The sequence below is a fragment of the Amblyomma americanum genome, chromosome 1 (genome assembly GCF_052857255.1).
Source record: "Amblyomma americanum isolate KBUSLIRL-KWMA chromosome 1, ASM5285725v1, whole genome shotgun sequence".
Lineage (NCBI taxonomy): Eukaryota > Metazoa > Arthropoda > Arachnida > Ixodida > Ixodidae > Amblyomma > Amblyomma americanum.
Genome location: NC_135497.1, coordinates 513,962,633 through 513,985,653, shown reverse-complemented (window position 1 = coordinate 513,985,653; position 23,021 = coordinate 513,962,633). Strand labels below are relative to the sequence as shown.

The 23,021-nt window shown below is 47.0% G+C and overlaps 1 protein-coding gene and 1 pseudogene across 4 annotated transcripts in view; both read left to right on the top strand.

The window, feature by feature from the left end:
• Window positions 1–23,021, top strand: part of LOC144116192 (protein zer-1 homolog) — a 145,494-nt gene that overhangs the window by 31,222 nt on the left and 91,251 nt on the right. For all 4 annotated transcript variants that reach the window (XM_077650919.1, XM_077650917.1, XM_077650920.1 and 1 more), the window contains exons 4-7: window positions 4,598–4,861; window positions 6,638–6,787; window positions 13,078–13,198; window positions 17,895–18,097. In XM_077650919.1, coding sequence (XP_077507045.1) covers window positions 4,598–4,861; window positions 6,638–6,787; window positions 13,078–13,198; window positions 17,895–18,097 — 738 coding nt within the window. The remainder of the gene's footprint in view (window positions 1–4,597; window positions 4,862–6,637; window positions 6,788–13,077; window positions 13,199–17,894; window positions 18,098–23,021) is intronic.
• Window positions 14,704–16,216, top strand: LOC144093428 (uncharacterized; annotated as a pseudogene).

Genomic DNA, 23,021 nt, shown 5'->3' with positions numbered 1-23,021 from the left:
TAAGGAAAACAAATGCTTAAAAAAAGGACAAAATCTCAACGACAAGAGTGGAGGGTGGGCTAATTATGCGAGTGGGTTCATTACGTGTGTAAATGTGGAAGTATTCTTAGTTTTGTCATTTTTTTTTTCAGAAACCATACTTTTTTTTGCAGTTTTCATTGACTAAAACTAGGAACAAACCTACTGAGTAGATTGTATCATTCTAGTTCAATAACTATTCATCTCTGTGTAGATAAAGGTGGAAAAAAATCAGCCTCCTATCTTTTTTCTTTTTCTAATAATGGGCCAAATGTAACCAAAAATATAAATTTTGAGACATCTAAGGTCAAAGATCAAACACATATTTATTTCTATTTTTTGTCAAAAACAACCTGCACTGAAACATCAGTACCCACTAGCCATGCAATCGGTACCAGTCTCAATAGTACGCTTCTTTGGTCGCCAGTTTGCTTCTGTTCCCTCCTTTGCGATCTGTGCTTCATCTCTCCAGTACAGCACCCATCGAAAGTATACAGCTCAAGGGGTTTGCTTGCGAGGCCCGCAGCTTGCCTCGTTAATGCATCCTCAGCGGCCATTATTCGAAAGGGAAATGGCTTCGCGTCCTTAATCCTCCCAATCTTTGGACTGCTAGATGTTCTACGGAGCGCCACTAAACAGCTTAGAAGCGAACCCCTTGGGCTGTATGCTTTTGACGGGGGCTGTACTTTCAATGACTGTCCACCTCTCGCAACAATATCACAACCTACCACCTTGGTGATATCCAAAATGCCTTCTACTGCCACTGGGGGCAACTCAGAGCGTTAACACATGACATACTGCCATCACTAATTGTGAGCGTTGTGTCCCAGATGGCAAATTGGAGATGCGCTTTCTAAGGAAGGCATCCCTTGGCATGTACTCCGAGATTTTGAGTGAACTTTTTTCGAGGGGCTGCCAGCGTAGGGTTCGGGTCTGGTTGCTGACGTATATGCAGCAACATACACTATACCTATATTGCGCGTTATGACCTTTGTGGAGCTTTTTAAGTCATGCTCGCGAAATCCCCGCATAATTTGCGCACTCCCTTCTTAGAGCCCTAATTTCTGAATAAAAAGTGCGCAAATTATGCGCGTAAGTACGTAACTCCCAATCCGCCCATTTTGCAGCGGTGGAACAGCTCTGTTCCTAACCTAACCTAACCTAACATTTTGGGTCCTTTACACCACCGTTGTGTTTTCGTTTTTGTATAAAATCCAGCACAAGGCAATTTTCTATACCTTGCGTTTGGCACATGATGGCCTTAGCCGCCTATGTGCCATAAAACACAACACAACACAACAACACCACAGTAGCAGGGGGCAGTTAAGTTAATGATTGGTCACTGGGGAGGAGCAACCTGGGTCGCAGAAACCCCACCAGTGGCAGCACCTGCCATCGCAGTTCAGGGGCGCATCACTTAACTACTGTGCCAAGAGTGGTATGAGGACTCTCAGGGATCTATGAATGTGAAGTCGGGAATGATCAATTCTGCATATGTGGGCATCAGTTAACCCATTACGCTATCACGTCATACCCTTAAGGCGGAGCTCAAGTGTCCCCTGCAATTTTTTAAAGTCTCAAACCAAAAGCAAAAGAAAACTAAGAAAACCAAACAGGACTGAATAAATTTCACCCCTCACACGAGGTGAGAAAAGCACAGAGTAAAACGTGCCAGCATTCAATAAAACATACCATGTACCATTGCATTGCCTAATTGGCGTTACAAGAATCAACTGGGCTTTGAAAAGTTCCCAGTTTTACTTACAATATCAGCTTTTATAGCAGAAATGCAAGTGAGGTCAAACTACTAAGAAATAAGGCGTGCCCACTTGTCACTTGGTTTCGAAAACTGAGCTGTTCTGGTTCTACTATAGGGTGGAAAACCAAAGATCAATATTTCATTTTGCAGTGCATACTTCCAAAAGGTGCAGCAATAACAATAAAAAGCAGTAGTGCAAACAAATGCATGTACAAGTCATTTCAGTGATCAGTGTTGGAAATCATCTCACGGATATGCAGACAGTCCTTTATGGCAACGATGGCTAAGGCCCCTAGTTTCTCGCGATTCCATGGTTCCGCAACCAATCACTGACTTGAGCATTTTTTGCAGATTTGTGTATTAAGTTAGGTTTGCTTTTTTGATGTTGTTGCAGACATGAGTAGGAACGACAGGAAGATCCAAATGTAGTTATTTAATCATCTGAATCCTCCTGAAAGCTAGAATGTGGTTGGTGCCTTGGCAGCCCTTCTCCCTCATCTGCTGAAGCAAGCCAGCACGTCAATTCGGTTGGCTCTAGTGGTCGCACCCTTTCATGGAAAGTCGCTACGGGCACCTTTTAAAAGCAATATTAACAGTAGTGGTGAGCAACATTTTTAGTTTCAAGTAGATGTGGGCGAATATTCTGAATATTGAATGCGAATTAAATATTTCTGTTATTCAGTCGATATTTGACTTGAAAAATGGGTTTTTGACTATTTCCAAATATTCATCAGTGACCGAATATGCAGACTTTCATTAATCTGACCATGGCGAAACCACAGTGTCTGGCCAAATTATCTGAAGATCGAGTTGAAAGTGCCAGAAAAACAGTGCAAAAGCGTCCTTTTCAATTTCTTCGTCGTTTATTGCATGAAGGGGCCTCATCCCGCAGCTTCTGCCATCGGATGCTCCTGGGTTTGGGCCTCATGCGAAATTCCACAAGTGGGCTTTCCAACGTTCTGCACTTGATCAACACTTCATCAAAACAAAATTGCAGACAACCTGCTCTCATCAATCACTGTGTGAAAGTGCACGATTATTTTTTATCCTTCTGTAATGCATTTCATACTTGAATCCTACACCCATATGGCTCTTGTCCGGCTGGGTTCACCACTCTTCTCGTGATAACTCTGCCAGCTTGCAGTCAGTTGTGATATACGGGAAAGCGCACTTTCAAAATTTCTTTTTTTTATTTATTTATTTGAACCTCAAGGGTCCCTGGCGGGACATTACATGAGGGGTGGGCGCAAGAACAGCTGTAAACAATGAATATTACATGGGAATCATGGCGATGACATGGCTTCCTCGATGGCAGTCTTGAAATGGGCTGGATCAGGGATTAGTGCTAAGTCGCAGGGAAGGTCATTCCAGTCGCGAGCTGTGTGGACAAAAAATGATTTCTGAAATGTAGTAGTGTGGGCATGATGCGGGATGACGCTGTTTGGATGGCCTGTGCGAGGTGTTCGACGTACTGATAGAATGAGCTTGCTGTCACAGGGTGAACAATAGGGCTCCCAAAGGGGGTTAGGTCGAGGTGCCACTGGCAAGGCAAATGATAAAGCAAATGTCCAGTTTCCTACATGTTGCATAGTAGTCGGTGCATGTCTGGCGTGCGCCTAATGGCAGCCGTGGCAATGACTGGAGAACCCTCGTTGATAGGCCAAAAATTAGCCTGGCTGGTCGCGTAGTTTCGTTATCCGAGCTTCGCTGCCAGCCCGCAGTGATGGTGGTTGACGGCTGTGCATCAGCAAGCCAACCAAACCCAGCTGTGCACTGCTTTCGGATGCCAGCTGGTGCATTGCTGGTCACTTCTTTTTTAGAAGCAGTCACGCCATTGTGGCACTAATGTGCTTCCCCTCGTTTATGTTTGCATTGTTGCTTGTTCATCCAGTGCGACGAAGTGACGCGCTTGTCATGTGCTGTTCGCACTTTGTATGGTGGAGCCTCCTCAAGGCACATTTTTGGCTGTTCATAACTTGATCAGTTTTGCTGGTCCCTTGAAGTGCGATTTATTGAGGTTCTAATGTGCAGTATCACTGCTCATCATTTTACAATTCTGTTTTAGTTTCCATATAGTCATGTGTCAGTTCATTGATTTCATTTTCTCACTTGTTTGGCATAATCGCATTACAAATTGCAAACTGTTATGCTGCCTAGGCAAGCAGTATATATTTGTGCTTATCATTTCTTTGACATGCATGGTGCGAAGTGAAGTCTAGTGAATTGCAAAGAACACATGCAGTTTCGAAAAAAAAAAATAAAAGGCAGCAGTCGTTACCTTTTTTTCTTCTTTTGCATTTCTTTCACACTGAACAGATATTCTATATCCAAGTCAGGGTTAAAAGCCCTTTTCCACTGTTTGTGTTTGCTTTGTATTTGGAAATTTAAATATTTGCTCTCCTAGTGTTGAGTAATGCTGAGAATCCATTCTGGCAGCTTCCTCTTGTGATATCTGTAATAGATACAGGCGCACCGACTCCCCTACACAGGCAATTAACATCTGCCGTAAGGCAGATGTTAATTGCCAGGAAGCCATTTCTGTGGCATCGCAACCACATGGGAGATATATATAAAGAAAGCTTCAATTGATGGAGCAACGACAACTGTGATAGATTGGGTTCTTTCGGGGAAGTTTTACTCTATGAGAATTCAAAAGTTGGTAGTTGTATTGAGACACTTCTTTTTTCCTGTCAGCAGTATGGCCTGTCCAGACGTTAAGCTGTTTTTTCATGTTGTGATTGTGTAGTGTAATGCTTTCTCAAGTATTTGCCACCTTTTAGCAAATGATGTGTTAAGTTATGCGGGCTTGTGTTCATGCAGCTGGACAGGCCTCTCCTGGCTGTGGTCCCAGGCATCACTGGAGCGTCTGTCGCTGGTCCGGGCGGGGCAGCTGCTGCGGCGGCATGCCCACTGGGCGCGGCTGCGGTCTTTGCGGCAGCTCGACCTCTCGCAGTGCGCCATGCCCCTCGGGGAGCACCTGGGCGGCCTGGTGTCACTCGCCCCAACCCTGGCCTGGCTCAGCTTGGCCGATGTGCCCCAGCTACACCTGGCTCTGGAGGCCCTCTGCCAGCTCCGGGCACTCAGGTGGGGGCACACACATCATGCTCTAATAGGGTAGAACGTTGGGCCAGTTGGTGTAGCGACATAGTTAAAAAAACTCTGCGCAGAATAACACAGGACGGGAGGGAGAAACACGCACACACACGAGTGTGCGTGTTTCTCCCCCCCGTCCTGTGTTGTTCTGCGCAAAGTTTAACTACATCATGCTCTCTTCCGAGTTAGTGTGGCCTTGGTCAGATAGAGTCCAGTAGGGGTATGTGAACATTCGAATGGTTTTCAAATAGTGTTTCCTGTTTGATTCAGTTTACACTGGGCTTTTATTGTTTGAAATATTCTGAGATTTTCAAATGGTATTAAAAATTATGAGTGTAGTTTTACATCTTTCTTCTTTGCCATAATGCATGGTAAAGAATTCGTTTGGAATGGCGCTCAGTAGAGTGGAATCTTAGTAATACAAACTCGGTTGATAGAATTTCGCGATGATATGAATACGCGTGCACTAGTGCAGGGTGTCGCATCTGTGTGCCATTACAGCATTCACCTCATTGGCCTGATCAGCCATTATGAGCTGCCATCATTTGTGGCATGCCAACTGCATGCTTGTGGATTTGGAATGAACTGCAATTCAGAATACGGCTTTTCATGCATTTAAGTACCGCAACTGTGAATGAACGAGCGCTAGTGTGAATAGAATCTGCAAAGGGGTGCACGGGCAGAGCTGACGGAAATGAATGAAAATAAACTAGCTCTTATCTTGTAGTCCTACTGTTTTCTTGCTAAATAATCAAGCGATACTCTAGCCGTCGTGTCTAGGGATGTTCAATGCAATAAGGGACATTTTGAGCCAGAACTAAAATTAGCGAAAGGTCAGATGCATTAGGAACAAGTAGCAGGCGAGCCGCGCATGGTCACCGGGCATAGAACAGCAGAGCCATTTTTGTCATCATCAAGGAAGAAGACGTGTGTGGAACTACACTTCGAGCCTTGCTGGTTGGCATACCTACTCATCTAGCCACTGCATTGCAAGCCTCAATGACTGCAACGCGCGTCGACTGTTGACACTGAAATTGCATGAAGTGCAGAGCAACACAGAGTGCTGGCAGGCAGCATGCATTGTTGCAAGCCAGCACAGACTTGCTCGTTGGTTTGCAGCGGGACCACGCAAGCTGCTGGCGGAAGACTTTTTTGATCGAGTTTTCACAGGCCAGATTTTGAGATATCCGAATTTTATTGTAAAAACCTTTCGAGATTAGTAGTGATAAACACATGGTGCCTATTGCATGGCACGAAAAATGTACAGATTAGTATGGTGAGATTTGAGAGTTTGAGCTGACAAGGGTTTACTGTCTTTTACTTGTTGCCGTCATTTATTTTTGCCCACGAGGCATATCGAGCACTATGTAAGAGTAAGCAGGATTCATGTCACATGTGTATAATGTGTCAAATAACACAATTGCGGTTATTGAGAAAACTGTAGCATAAAAGTTTGACCAGATGCATGCATAACAAGGGAGCTAACTAAGTGTAATGAAGCATTGTAAGCTGGTCAACATTTTCTGAAAGCACGGATTCTTTTCTACGCATCACAGCTTAGACACAGTAAGAGGTGTTTTCTGCTAGTAGTCATTTGGACCAGATATCTGGCTTTTTGACTAGTTTGGGGCCTTTTCACTTGGCAGTTTCTGTCAGAAGTCAGTTTCCCTATGGTTCAGTTGGTGAGCCCCATTGCATGCTATATGAACCTGTGGTGTTTGTGCAATTTTGGCCGGACAAAGTCGTGTGTGTGTCTCCTTTTGGCAGGCACCTGGATCTGTCGCAGACCAACGACAAGCAGGGATTCTTTGCTGAGCCGGACCTCTGGCTAGGGACCCTGGCTGAGTCGCTGCCCGAGCTCACCTCGCTCGACCTCTCCGGCACCAACCTGCCTGGCGAGGATGAGCCCCCAAGCGGGTGGGTCTTCTGGCCTCTTGCTGAGGAATGTCCTCACACCACCTGCTGGCTGCAGCCAGGACAGAAGCATGGGCACAGATATGGGGTGGCTCACATCTTTTCGGTCATTAAGCCTAGTCCTGGTACATTTTAGGAAAATGAAAGCAAAGAACATTGTTATTTCACTGTCATCTATCATCAGACCCCGCATACATTAGTTGCTTATGGTTTACTGAAAAAGAAGTACAGGTACGAGGTACGTAAATTAATTATTGCATAAGGAGGACCCAAAGTGGAAACTGTCAGGGGGACCTCCTGTTATTAATTGTATATATGACACATGATAAAAATATCGCAGATAGCAACTACTTAGCCGAAAACAGGTGCAGTGTGAATTAACACAACAAAAAATTTGATTAAGCATGCTCAGTTTTACAAACACGTACAAACAGGGCGAGAAAGAGAACACAGTACGCAGTACAATACTGCGGTACAAAAGCACTCAAGGAATGAAAGCCATACGCAATAATTGAAGGGTTCTTTGGCATGGTAATTAAAAAGCACGTATTTTTCAAGTTTTTATGGAATGATACGTCGGTACTATGAATGATGTGTACTATGAATGGATTAAATTAGCCAAGAGCTCGAAAAGAACAACTCCGCCCAACTGCCGAAGCTATTGAATTACGTCACAACGCGCACCTCGCCGCGGAGCTGTATCAGTCTGGCCGGGTTGGCAGTGGCTGGCGCACTCGGCGCAAAATAGAGACATGTTCCAAGTCCCCGCCAGTGCGATCAGAGTGCGCCGAAGCCGCCGAACGCGTCGGCGGTCAAGCGCAGTTGAAGTATAGAGGGTCTCGCTTCGGCCGACGTGACGTCGTCGTACAGCGCGCGCGCGCGTTACGCCGGAGCATAAACGCGCCTTAACAGAGTGTGCGCTTAACCGCTAACCAACGTATTCAGTGGTGGCATAAATGGGAGCCACTGAAACCCCCCCGTCCACTCATTGAGTAAAAAAAAAAAAAAATCCTGTGACGAGGCTCAGAATCGAACCAGGGCCTTTGGCGCTTCAGGCGGAGACGCTTCCCCTCCGCCACGACGGCCCAATGTGTAACCATGAATAAAGACGCATCTAGTGAATGCACTCTTCCGATGCAGAAATCTCTGCCCTTTCGCTACGTATATCTTGGCCTAACAAAGCTAGGCCATCAGCAATTTTTCTTAACTGCCTTGTACCTTGTCTCCCGTCCCTAATAAACGATTTCCGTTTAGTAGTTTGAAGTTGACTGGCACAGCCGGGAATGTTTCGCCGGGCGAGCTTGCGTAGACACTAGTGTTCTTTACACTGCGAACTGCCTTGTACGATCACCGACCATCGTGCCATCATAGTTTTTCATCGACCGTGGCGATCATCTGACAAGCCTTAACAGGCTCCTTCAAAGGTTAACTGGCACTTGAAGCGGCACTTGGAGTTCCTCTGCTGTCCGGCGCTTGTAAATCTAGGCGCGTCAAAAACAAAACCATGGGGCACGCAAAGCTCATAGACGGGGAGCGCCATAAAAAAATCGAAACTCTCCTGGCCGCCTGTAGCGCCACCAAGCATCGGTTTTCTTTGCTTCCAACATTCAGGTTGTTTTTTGTCTGCCTTCCTTGTGTCATAAAAGTGCACTATCGGTTTTAACACAAAACTTACTTCAGTACTGAACCGCGCAACCTTCCTTTGTCAGCCTCAGGGATTCGCGACCCCATGTAGGAAGGAAAATTTCTCCAAGGTGGCGTCTCTTGTCCTATGACGTCGCCACGCTTGTACTTGCGAGATTGGCCTGTGGTGGCGATACCTGTATTTTGGTTCTTGCTATTTTCTACCTTACAAGAGCTTTGTTTTCAGTAAGAGCGGCGTTTTTGTGATTCGGAGCTGGTATTCTATCGATACAAGCCAACTTGAATTTTTCCTCAGTGTCCCTTTAAGGACCATTGGAAGCCAGAGAGCACTCACTGTGCTCCTACATAGTCAGCTTTTCAACATGTGTGAAACGATAGGCATGCTCTGAGCAGCCTCCCAAGTTGGTTGATTTGTCTAAACCAGGTTTCTTCTCCCAGCGGCTGGACAGATCCCAAGTCACTTGCGCTTTTCCCTGACATTTCTTGTGATTTTGATTTAAAAACTACATATATGCCATAAAATGTTATTGCGTGCTTATGTAGGCTCGGAAGCCTTTAGCAGAGAGCATGGAGAAAACTCGTAAGGGAAGAATTGTTGGGCCCATGGCTGCCAAATTTTATGTGTGCATTCACGGGACTGCCATGAGTTGTGATATATATTTGGATTAACGCTGACAGGCCGAAGTTTTCACATAATTTGTGCTCGTGCATAAATTGTGCACACCCAAACTTTTTAGCGGGATAAAAAAAAAACTTGCATATTTTGTGCTTTCTGCTTTACCAGACCGTCAGCATGTACTGTCAGCAGCAAAAGTTTGCGGGATGTCCAGTGCGTGGCAGAGCGACGCAAAACTGCATTGCCGCGCCATCTATCGCAACCGCGTCCGATGTCAAGGCTCGCGGAACTGACGTGCCACTCACTCTTTGCGCATGCTTGTCCTTTCTTCGATATCAGGCACGTCTTATCGCTTGCTTCCCCGGGATCCGCTTTTGACTCACCTTATAGCCGCTGGATCGCTGTGCGACCGTCGCCGCCCGCCTGCTTCGGCTGCCGCGATGGTGGACGGAGCGCCCGAGCATCTTTTTAGGTGCCGTGTTATGTTCTCTGAATAAATGCTGTCTCCCAAGAAGCGTGCCAGTTGAGCGTGAAATTTAATTAGAGCCTTTCAACTAAGCTAAAGTGCGTGTTTGGTCATATACGAGTGCCCCTTGTGGTCAACACAGAAAAAACCTAACACGAACTGAGATGTTTGCAATGAACGTATAAGAGAGGTGTCACTCCGCCCCTAATGGCCCCGAAACCCCGCTTCTGTCTCTCTCTTCCCAGTATTCCTGATGGCCATGTGCCCCGCAACAGCTGCCCCACACTTAATTGGCACAAAAATTACCTTGGCCTCTTCTTGAAAAACAATTTCTGGCTACCTGCCTGACGTGAGATTTCCTAGTTACGCTTCAGTTATAAGAATGTCCTTAGAGGTCGTCTGCAGTGATCTGAGCCATATTTTTATTTAGCCATTTTCTCTCTTTGCACGCAGCATGCATGTGTTCCCGGCTTCTGCTCCGGCAAAAAGATTGCTGCTACCGTAATGCATCATGGCATCATGCTCAACTGTAGAATGTATACGCCTCCAAACCTCCACGGTGGCGCCCGATGTGAAATGTGATAAATTACGTGCGCGTGTTTGATTTTTAGCGTGATGCAACACCAATACAATTACAAACGGGAAAAAAAAAAAGTACGAAATCGATGGTGGTGAGAAAGATATATTTAGACTGGGGTGCTTTGCTAAAAAAACAAAAATCAAGCAAAGAAAAGAGCATGAAGTCAACTTCAGGGCAGTTATCAGTTAGTGACCGGTATATTGGCCTTCTGAGGCGGTGACTGCGGCGATTCTGCGCGGCATCGACGCGTACAGGGCCCTTACAGTTTCTGTTTCTGCGCTCAGTGCGTCCCATGCCTCCTCAATTGCGCTCCAAAGTGCCTCGGCGTTGGGGATACTACGTCTTTGGGCAGCGAGGCACCTTTTCATTAGACCCCACAAATTCTCATTTGGATTGAGGTCAGCGCCGCTTGGTGGCCATGGCAGGCTCAGCACGCCGCATGAGTCAGGTGTAGCTCCCGCAAGACGCGCAGTATGCACTGGGCTGCGGTCATGTTGCAGCCAGTAAAAGCCGTCAGTTAAGGGGCCATCCAGGGCGTACGGCACAAGGGTCTTCGTAATGATGTCGCAGTATGATGAAGCATTAAACGTGCCATCGATGCGGACTAAAGGACCAAGTCCATCTTTGCTGATGGCTCCCCAGATGGAAATGCTGCACCGGCCACTCGATAACACACATTGCGTGTACTCCAGTCGGTACCTAACAGGAACGAAAAAACAATTTCATTATAGACTACGCCATACCGGCGGCGAGTGCAACTTTTGTCGTCACAGAGAATAAGCTTTCTTAATACGATTAGGCGCACGAAAAGGAAGCCTATAATATTCTAAACTGAAATGACTGTTTGCCTACTTGAGAAATGGGCACTTTTATGAAAAATATATGGCCAACTAACGAAACTCCGTGTGACGAAAATGCTGCCAGATGAGTACCTAAATTTTTCTATGATGACTGATGAAACAAAGCCAGTGAATATTAACTGAACACTTAATTTTACAGTAAGCTGCTCGCCAAAGACAAAATGTGGATTCCCCTTCTTAGTTTTTCAGTACAGATTCGTATCTAATTTCAAACGCTTTATTTTAACACAAATAAAACAGCGCAAATGGAGTTGCCCGAAGACGAAACGAAGATGGGACAGGAAAGAGCGCTCTTTCCTGTCCCACCTTCAATTCGTCTTCGGGAACTTCATTTGCGCTGTTTTACTTATGCAGAATGGATCAACTAGCCCAGTAAAAAGTTCTACTTTTTGTTAAAGACTTAAACCTCAGCCATACCTGCAGCTGAGTGGCCGCCAAACACGCTGCCGCTGGTCCCACCTGGTGCAGAACGTGGATTCATCCATTCTTCAACACCCCAGTGCTCGTAAGCCCTAGCAAATTCCAGCCGCTGCCGCTGTTGGTTCTCTGTTAAATATGGCTTTTGTGCTGCGGTACAATTTTGCAATCCTGCTTCTTTAAGGTGCCTTCTAACTGTGTCTCATGACACATGAATGCCGAGCTCTTTCTTGATTTCCTTGGCGCTCAAGAAGGGATCAACCACGGCAGCGGCAATAATCAGTCCGTCTTCTTCTTCAGTGACCCTAGGTCGTCCACTGCGGGGGGCGTCAGTAATTCTTCCTCCGTCGTCTCGGAACGCTTTCACCACTCGTGTTACTGCCGATTTAGACCTGCCTGTCAGGCGGCATTTTTCTTTCTGGGGCACGCCTTCCACAAAGAGGCGTGCAGTGTATCTCCTTTGGTCCTTGGTCCTCCGGAACTCGAGGCGGCATTGCCGGAAAATAAGCACCTGCATCAACTGTGGTTTCCGTAGCAATGAACGACAAGCAGGAATTATGTGCCGCAATAACAGCGTATCGATCCTCGTGTTATCAGTCGAAGAATACCGCTTGCCATTCCGGCAACGCTTCTTGGGAGACAGCATTTATTCACAGAACATAGCACGCCGCCTAAAAAGATGCTCGGGCGCTCCGTCCACCATCGCAGCAGGCGAAGCAGGCGCGCGGCGATGGTTGCACAGCGATCTAGCGGCTATAAGGTGAGTCAAAAGCGGATTCCGGGGAAGCAAGCGATAAGACATGCCTGATATCGAAGAAAGGACAAGCATGCGCAAAGAGTGACTGGCACGTCAGTTCTGCGAGCCTCGACATCGGGCGCGGTTGCGATAGATGTCGCAGCAATGCAGTTTTGCGTCGCTCTGCCACGCACTGGACATCCCGCAAACTTTTGCTGCTAACAGTACGTGGGTGCGCGCAAGGCAGGCTTGGGCAGATTGGTGTGGCGGTGTTGGCGTGTGAGGTTGCGAAAGGTGCAAGTGCCGTTTACGTGGCCCAAGACGAACAGTTGCGTGTGCGGCCCAATCCGAAACTGCCAAACCACTTGCTGTTCAGTTTGCCACTGGTCAGCCAGGCCACACGCGAGAGCCCTGTTTTATCGGCTGTTGTCCCCTTTGCCTCCCACTGCTGGCTTCGCGATTGTATCATTGCGAGTTTAGAGTTTATTTATTTTGAGCTGCGCACTCGTCATCATGCCATCCCGTGGGGAACTACATAATTGTGGGCAGGGCTGGAGGGGGTATGCGCCTTATATTTGGCGTCAACTTTTTGCTTTGCCCTGCGAGGATTGTGAGATAGAAGGTCTACGTATAGGTGGCAGTATACAGTATATATTGCACGTTATGACCTTTGTATAGTTTTTTAGGAGGTGTTGAGAAAATGTTTGCATAATTTATGCACCCTCTTTTTGTAGCCTTCATTTAAAGAAGAAAAAAAATGTGCACAAATTATGCGAGTAGATATGGTACTTTGACAGGCAAATGATGAGTCATGTACAATGCATAAAATGCACACCATGGAAGTCATAATTACGTCAGTCTCTCCTCACTGTCAACTTGGGGTTTGACGCTCATGTTTTAATTCTGTTCATCTTTGGAATTTTTGACGTGCATATGGCTACACTCACTGAAGCTATCTTCGACAACTCCCACAGGTCAAGGGGAATGTCAGGGATCCCAGGTCTGCAGTGCCGCATGGAGCGTCCCCTGGACTTTCTGGGCCTGCTCAACTCTCCTTATGATGCCTGCTATCGCTCCAACATCCCTGCTCTCAGGGTGAGCTCTGCATGCTGCTGCTGCACGACCTCTGCTCCTCGGTGCAAGAGCAGAGCACGTACACCTTCATCTGCTCTCGTGGCATTCCAGTTGCACTGATGGCAATGCTCATTGCACGAAACTGGTACACTTGCTGCAGCTAATGCCAGGTAGCAGAGGAGCTAGTGTGTCCAAGTGCTAATACGGCCATGAACCACATGCTCTACATGACAAAACGGTATTGAGGGTGACTGACCAAGCCCAGTTTCACCGCACTTCTGTGCACATTTCCACTTGCTGTATACATTTGAATCCCGCCACAGCGAAATTCATATAGGACTTGCTAAAAATATCACTGAAGCGGAAACTTCGCTGACTTTACATCATTCTACAACACTAACAGTTCGGACTGAGCTGCTCATAACCAACATTTGTTCCCAAAAATCTCTTGGCTTTTTTGGTCTTTCGCTTTTCCAAAATCAGCGCTACGGCACAATTTTCATGGTACTGCGGAAAAAACTATGGACGTATTTGCGTAGTAATTGCACCCACTACATTGGCTTCCAAAATCTATATTTTAGTGGGAAAACACTACTTAAGGGAGGACACGGCTCTTTGGCACCGAAAATCGGCCCAAAAATCAGATTTTCAATCTTTTAATTTTCGTGTTCCTCGCACCATTCCTCAACTGTATGCAAATTTTCATCATTATACCCCACGTAATTAAGAAGTTATAGCGATTTAAAAATGCAGTACCACACCCACTGCCCTTTAAATTGTGGACAAACGACACCCAGTTTCGATCGCCCGGTGCATCGAAACTACGCGCTCTACCGCGGCCATTTTGGTCTTGTTCAAAAGCGCAGGCTTTCGGCTTATTTTTTCTTTCGAGCAGCAACCCTGTACATGCCGCCTTCGCCAAAAAAACGAAAGAAAAAATAAATAGCGGCACGCGCTGCTATTGGGCGGTTTAGGCACGTGATCAAAATGGCGTCGTCTGGTTGGTTCCGGCAAGCTAGCCATGGAAAGCGGACGCCCGGCGACGCTATTTTGTCTTTCTGCCGACCACGCTAGTGCAACGCGAGAACCATGCCAGGAGGTGCGAAGAAGTACTGCTCTGTGGACAAGTTCGGGCGAAAGCATGCAGAAGGAAAAAAACTTGTTAATGACGCGACATTGTTGCATACTGTGCAACAAGCAAGCGAGCAAGCGCCAGTGGTACGGGATTGCGTGACGGTCACGTTGCGGGCGGCGACGCTTCTCCGTCTCCGCTGGATAACGGCGGTGTTCTTCGTGCCGATTTTAGTCGCGTACGAATTAACACCGCGCCTGTCACTAACAGTGACATAACTCAAGCGAGTGCCCGTGAGCAGTCTACACTTGATCAACTGGAATCGACGCCGGCGACGGCACGAAAGACCGCGCTGTTCACCGATGCAAGTGGTGCGTCCGCAGGATCAGACGCAGACGGAACAGCCTTCTATGCAATAATTGACCTCAGCGTTGCGAACGTCCTCTTGGATGCCATGCGGTGCAAAACGTGTCGCGGATGTGTGAGGTTGATTACCAGCGACCAGAGCTATGGCCTCGCCGTGAAACTGATTGTGCTATGTGACAACTGTGGTGAGATTGCGGCAGAGTGGAACTCGCGGAGGGTTGACGGTGAGAAAAAGTGCAATCCTTTCGAGCTCAATATTCTTGCTAGTCGAGCAATGCTGTCGACCGGTAACGCCCAGACAGCAATGAACGATATCTTTTCGGTGATGGGATTGTCGCGGCATGGCATGCACAACAAGATGTTTCAACGGCACTTGAAAAACATATTGCAACCTGCTGCTACTCGAGCAGCCGCGGCAGCTATGGCACAGGCCGTGCAGGCACTGGCGAAGGTATATGACGACTTGTGTTTTGGACACAGGGGGAACATTGCCGTGTGTTACGATGGCGCATGGATGATGCGCGGGCACTCGTCACATATAGGCGTCGGTGCCGTAGTGGAACTCTTCACTGGTTATGTGCTCGATTATGTGGTGCTGTCAAACTTTTTTCTGGGCTGCGAAACTGGCCCAAAGCCGAACACTGACGGCTATGAACTCTGGAGATCGCGCCACAAGTGCCAAAAGAACACCAACTGCAAGGCTGGCCAAATGGAGGTAGAGGCAGGCAAAATTCTATTTGAGAGGTCTCTACAGCGCCACAACATGCGCTACACAACGATGTTATGCGATGGGGACAGTCGCATGTTTAATGCCCTTCAAGATGCTAAAATCTATGGCTACATTGAAGTAGTCAAGGAGGATTGCATAAACCATGTGCACAAGCGTATGGGAGCAGCTTTGCGCAACCTCTTGCAGAGGAACAAGGGTGCAGGAAAACAAAGTCTTGGTGGCAGAGGAAGGCTCACTGCTGATCTAGTTGACAAGCTAGCTATATATTATGGCCGAGCGCTAAGGTCAAATGTAGGTAATGTGGATGCCATGCAGCGAGCCGTGATGGTGACATATTACCACATCACGTCTACTGATGACTGCCCCAATCACACTTTGTGTCCCACTGGTGAGCAGTCTTGGTGCCGCCACAATGCTGCAAAAGCAAAAGAGGAGCCCGAACCGAAGCATAAGTACAGTCTGCCAAGCGATGTGGCTGAAGCTCTTTTGCCCGTGTACAGTCGCTTGTCAGAGAAGAGCCTGCTGCGGAGGTGCATTCGGGGGAAGACCCAGAATTCAAACGAGAGCTTGCACTCGATCATCTGGACCTTGATCCACAAAGAGCGGCATTCGTCGCTGTTTGCTGTGGAAGCAGCCACAGCAGAAGCTGTGCTGCACTTCAATGCTGGCTGCAAGCATACAGCAACAGCAATTCTGCAAGAATGCAACGCAAACATGCCAGCAACTGTCTCCAGGAGAGCTGAAGAAAAGGACTTGCGCCGTAACACGCGTTCTGCGAAGAAGCGGGCGGCTTCGCTTGGCTTTGCTAAAGCGGAAAAAAAAGAAGCACCGCGACAGCATGCACTCCAACTATGCTCCTGGTGCATTTTGAAAGCATGCGAAGGTCCTTGGGGTTTTCTTTCCTGATTAAATATGCTGCGAGGCTTGAGTGCTTCTCACAATCCCCCAATTTTGGTGGTGTTGCATTTTTGAAAGAATAATATCTCCGGTTCTTTTCTTGCTATTGCTATAACTTTTTTTTTTTTTGCTAGAAAGGGGACCTTGTGAGTCACATGACACCATGGTAAATGCAATGACCACAAGAAAAAATTTACTTAGAAGGTTAGCTGTCTTGGGTACCCAAATGGACCTTTCCTTTCAAAAGTTTCCTTTTGCATTTAGGCTGAAATTGGCATAAGCCATAAATTTTTGCTTTAGTTCATTTTCCACTAGTTTCTGATCATGTTGACATATCAATCATTGACATAATTTACATGTACATACTGTGAGATGTTTTTTCTCGTTTTCTCAAAACTGCAATTTTCAGGGTTCTGCAATTTTGGAGGAGCGATATCTCTTTAACTAGCTCTCATTCTTGTTCTGTTAGAAAAAAAAAAAAAACTCTTGGACAGTGCATTAAGACTAAAATATATTCAGTTATTACACGGCAACATTTACAAAATTATCAGTCTTGGGAGCAAACTTGGGCTTTTTGTCACAAAAGTTTGACTAGGTGTAACTTTGGTTGAAATTTTTCTAGCATATTAATTTTTGTCTTGTTGCACTCTATGATCCTTCTAGATCACTCTGGCAGGTCTATTCTCATCATGCCATAGAGTGTTTAGTAATTAGCTCACCTCCAAACGAGCAACATGAATTAGGTGAAATTTTGAAAACTATTTCATCTACAAGAAAACTAATCAGATATTTGAAATCAGCATGCAAAAATATACAAATGGTGCAAGTTTCAACCAGATCCACCCATAAATAAGGAAAAAAGTTCTAAGAGGGGTGTCCCCCCTTAACGCGGTCCCAACCAAGAGTTTCGTGTAAAGCCTCGTAGTAACTCGGGTAAGCTCGGGTTAGTTCGGAGGAGCGTCGCAATGGATGCAGCCAGTGGGAGGGTGACCTTGAGGGTGACTTTGGGCAAACCTAGCATAGCAATAGCCCACGCATAATTAAAGTAATTGCCACACTTGGGTTTTGAACTCGCGGCGGCGCGAAGAGTTCACCTTTGCTGGCCACTGCACAAGAGCACTATGCTGTCGCCGCAGCTGATCATGCCTCATGTTAAACTGCAACACACTCTCACGCTGTGCATTGCACATTGTCATCTTCATCAACTTCCACCTGCAGTGTGAACAGATCAGATCAGCTTAACCTCGATCAGAGGTTTAATCGAGTTTAATATCTTTGCCAGAAGTGCCGAAAACCCAGCGATGAGCCAACCAGGCTAAACACATGCGTTCACACGTCTACTCGGTTCAACTGTTTTAAACCCTACCACTTTTTTTGTCTGCATGTGTATCTGTTTCCACTTGTGATGCCTGCACACAGAAGGCTTTTATGATGGCACAAGATACCATGCATATCTTTGTGCCATAGCACACTCACATGAACATTTTAATGCAGCTTCAGGCAGCGCAGTGCAACATTAGGCTAGTGCAGCTGACATATAATCTCTCAGGCAGCCATACTGGATTTTCAGTGGCGCTCCCTATAGCCTTTGAAAGTTGTGAATACCTGCTTGTTGCAGCTTTGTGAAACTCTGTGGCCTTGTCCCTCTGCAGGTATCTGGGGATGCGACCGAGGAGCAGGTGTTGGTGTCGGCCCAGGCATACCAGACACGACGTGTTCTGCTGCAGAAGGTGCTCAACGATCTCTTTCATGTGTTTCGTTATGAGGCCTGTGCACACCCGCGCCTGGCCCTGGACGTGGTGCTGGCGTCCATGGCACGGCACCCGTCTCACAAGCATATTCAAATTGCTGGGAGGTGAGTGGTGCCCAATGTTTGCAGGTGGGCAGTTGTAACCTGCAGGGGTAACATCCAGTGCTTCTGGCCCCCATGAATTTATAGGTAGCTCATAGGTTCAGTGCTTGTGGTCAGGAACAGTCATTGCCACAGGCTTGCTGCATCCTTCATAGTGCTGATTGCTAGTATGCAACACCACACCTCACATAAGCTGCCTTTTATTTTTGAGGTTTTCCTCTCCCCTTTTCATTACTGGCATGTGTAATGCCACTGCAGTCATTCCTGGATATATTGAACTCGGATATATCGAACAGTCAGAAAATTCCATGCAAAAGTACAGCTGTGTTCGTGTTTATCGAACTCCCGTTCAGTGGAGCATTCGATAAAAATGAACTGTGCCGTGCCCAAGCAAGTAGCGCCTCTCCTAATGGCGCATCTGCAATCTCTTCTAGCGTACGGAGCCAGGCTGACTGCACGTCCATAGGCACCTGCTGGCAACGCTAGGGGTTTAAAACTGTGTGATGAAGTGAAGGAGGGGTGTGATCGAGGCTGGCCTTCTCTCTGGCGTGCTCTTTTCAACGCGACACTTCTGTCATGCAGAGAAGCCGCCATTCAGTGCACCGGTTGTCATGTGATGAAGTCAGCCTAGCTGACCGAAGGCTTGTGTTGCGGCAGGTCTCGCATGGCCTGCTTCCCCACTGAAGGCTACTCAGAAATCAACTGTACCCTAATTTTAATTGAAATATTATTGTGATTATAGTACATTTGCAATAGAATTAGATCTCTATGGTTGGCGGTGGCTTCCTCTAAAGCACTGTCCTCTGCGGCTTCAATGCAAAGTGAGCTAGGCCTATCGACACCCAGCAAACTGTGTGCTGCCAGCATGCTGGCGGGCAGCAAGTTGTTGCAGGAGGTGTGCCGCTGGCGTGGGTGCACCGTATTCACGCTGATGGATCGAAGATAAGCTTATCTTTTGCCACGTTTTGTATATTGAATTATCGGTATATTGGAACTAATTTGCAGTCCCCTTCGAAACCGATATATCCGGGCTCTACCGTAGTGCAAGCAATAGGTGCTTCCGGAACTTGTGTAGCATGACACTACATTTAAAAAATTTTTTTTATGATGTGGTTGCAGATACTATAACAAGCCAAGCAACTGCGATATAAAAAGGGAGTAATTACTCTTTAGCATCCACCCAATTGCAACCATAAGGCTTCCTTTGTAGCCATATGGCTGCGCTTGGTTACTCAGTTATTATAAATGTACTCCACTTTAGTTGCAGAATTCCTCTCAACATTGACTCTGCAAGAGATGGCATGGAGATGACACGAAGCATAGTGAGCCCCCTCACAAACTGTTGGCAAGGGCAGAGGAGGGACGATGTAATGTTTTGACTGCATCTAGGCCGTTGGTTTGCTGTTTCTTCTGTTGCAGGGCACCGCATGGGAAGCTCGCTTTTCCCACTAGCAGGGGCTCAAACCTCCTGACGAGGTGTAAACACAAGGACACAGCAGAGAAGTGGAGAGGACTTCTCTGCTATGTCCTTATGTTTTTGCGCTTCCACACCTTGTCATGATGTACCAACAGGCCCGAATTGCTACTCTTCTGGGCTCTAATCTTAGTGTTAAGAACACGGATATTACCAATTAATGGCTATATCAAACTATTCGGGAATATTTTTAACAAACAAATGCAATTCTTACTTTATATATCGAATGCGGTTTGCCATAAAACGCTTAGTTGCTGACTGATTTTGGACTTGGCGGGAGCTCAAAAATGGTGCAAAAAAATATATGAATTAAAAAAAAAAACCTCATTGTGAAAAACCATTTCTCACATTCCTTTCAAGTAGTAATATTAGATTGTATTTTAACCAGAGTCATGCGTAACTCATTAGGACATGCTTGGGCGAGTTGGTATGCCATTTTCAAGAACAGTAGTGCAAATTAGACAAGGACTGGAGGAAGGCACACACAGACAGGCGCTGACTGTATTGTGAACATTGTTGTTGTGTTCTCTTAGGCGCTCGTTTATGCATCTTCCCGTCTGGTCGACGTACTGTTTTCCGCATTAAAGTGGAACGGAGTAGATGACGCCTTCTTGGCATGCAACATCTCATGCTTTATGGTGCACTTTTGTGCTGTGATTTCGGCGTTAACTTGTTTGCACAATTTACCAAGCTTTTCGGGAGCCAAAAAAACAACTCTTGCGTGAGCTCGGTTGCCTATGTTCTTTAGTCTGTGGGAAAATTTATGAATGTATGGAACAACTGTTGTCTTTTCTTTTGCCTTGGCGGATTCTGTCAGTTCCTTTTTTTTGTTTTTGTTTACACTTGCGAGCATCGATTCAGATACGGACAAGAGCAGTTGCTCGGGATATCCTGCCTTCTCAAGGCGATCAGCTTGGTGGTCGAAACTATCTTGTTGAGAGTGAATTCATAATTTATTTAGAGTGTTGTTATAGCATGACTTAGCCACGGCACGTTTAACCAGCTTGGAATGCGACGATGCCAACGGAAACAAAGGCTTGTTGCTTCGCGGTTCATAAGACCAGCAAGTATACCGTATTTACCCGAATGTAACGCGAGTTTTTTTACCATAAACAGAAGTGAAAAGTCACCCCCCGCGTTACATTCGAATACTAGGTATAAAAATGCTAAGAAAGGCACCAAACACTCATTATTAAGCTCGCTTAATGTGCCGCATTTACGTGTGTGTCGATTGACCTGCTCCTTCAAAGTCGCGCTCTCCAAATTCAGCGGTCAACCAATACGCGAACCACGGCCAGGACGAGCCGTGAATGCAGTGCAAACGCGAAAAAGGCAGAGCAGACGGCACCAACGAGAGGGCGCCAGCAACGAGTCACCTTGAAAGGACCAAACGCGCTCGTGAGTGTCGACGACTGGCGCGCGAAATGGACGCGCCTTTTTCTCACTGCTAGGTGATTCTACGGCGAGCACCTCTTGGCGCGTGAAATGGACGCGCCTTTTTTTTATTCTGGTGACGTAGCGGTCCGTTTGGGCCACTGGCGGCGCGTCCTGGGCACTTGTTTCCACGATAGTACCACGTGACCAACGTCACCGACTCCTCGGGCAGTGCATAGCCGCATGGTCTGTGCTCTGACACGTTGGTGTTCCTGCCTGCTTATTGCGCCTACATCCAAAATGGCGTGCTCTCGCGCTCAGTGTACCGCTGGTTTCAAGCGCAACGCTATTCTACTCGCCGAAAAGGTCGGTAACTCAGCGGCCGCAAGGAGCCTGGACATCAACGAATCGACGATACGGGGATGGAGGAAGCATCGTCAGGAGTTGTTCAATTGCAACAGTCAAAGAAAAGGTTTCCGTGGGCCCAAGAAAGGCCGCTTCCCGGATTTGGAGCGTCGTCTTGCGGACTTTGTTGGTGAACAACGCTCCCGGCTTCTTGGTGTGAGCATTGAGATGCTTCAGTGCAAAGCACGTGAACTTGCGCGAGACGCGGGTTTGGCGCCAGACCAATTCAAGGCATCGCGCAGCTGGATACAGAAGTTCATGCAAAGGGCCGGTTTTTCCCTTCGATGCACTACCTCGATTTGTCAGAAGCTACCCGAGGACTTCGAGTCGAAAGTTCTCGCGTTTCAGCGGTATGTCATTGATCTCCGCCGATCTACGAACATGCCACTTGGACACATCGGGAATGCGGACCAAACCCCCGTGTACCTTGATATGCCAATAGTTAGGACAGTGCACAAGTCTGGTGAACACGAAGTTTGGATTAGAAGCACTGGAAACGAAAATAATCGGATAACAGTAATGCTCGCATGTTTGGCTGATGGTCGCAAGCTCCCTCCTTTCATAATTTTTCGCCGGAAGACTATCCCGAAAGAAAAATTTCCGAACAATGTTGTCGTGCGCTGCCACGAAAAAGGCTGGATGGACTCGGGACTCGTCATAGATTGGATTTCCAGCGTTTGGGACCGAAGGCCAGGTGCATTGCTGCATCCAGAACCAATATTGGTGCTGGATTCTTTTCGAGGTCACCTCACACCCGGCGTGAAAGAAAAGCTGCAGCGTGACCGAACGCATTTGGTTGTTATACCGGGTGGAATGACGTCCATTCTTCAGCCCTTGGATGTTTGCTGCTTGAACAAGCCGTTCAAGGATCGCCTGCGGCAGCTGTATTGGGACTGGATTGAATGTGGATCTACCTCAACACCTGCAGGGAGACTGAAACGCCCGAGCGCATCTACTGTTGCCCAGTGGGTTTCAGCTGCTTGGTACGGGCTGCCTCATGAAACAGTCCACCGCGCATTTAAGAAATGTTCTATTTCAAATGCCCTCGATGGAAGTGAGGACGATTTGTTGTGGGAAACAACTAGTCACAAAGAGGAGTCCAGCTCTGATGACAGCGACGGCGACATCAGTGGCGAGGATGAAGATAAGGCATAGTTTGCAGGTACTTCAATAAAGCTGCTCTCGACTTTTGCTATAGTTTGTTTCCTGCGTTACATTCGTGTTCTATAGTTTCGGTTCCTCGTGTTAAATTCGCGTTTTTGCGTCTTTGATCGTGCGCATTCGCAAAGTCGACCCTCGCGTTACAATTGTGTTCTTTTTTTTTCGTGGTTTCGCCCTCGCAAAGTCGACCCTCGCGTTACATTTGGGGTCGCGTTACATTCGGGTAAATACGGTAATTTGGCGTAAAGCTGAGCCTGAGGTCAAGAAATCTAATCGTGTCATTTTTAGGCACTTCAGAAGTCAACGTGAGTGGATGAAGGCACTGGACAAAAATATCCTGAATCTGTTGCTTGACTGCTTCAAAACTATGGACATCGGTGTCTAGCAGAACAAGGAAATCATAAACAAGCCAAAAACAGCGCAGAGCTTTTGAACCTTCTGTCCTTTTGCGCGAGTAACAGATCACTAAGCACAGGCGCTATGCATGGACCGATGCGCACTCCTCTTTTCTGC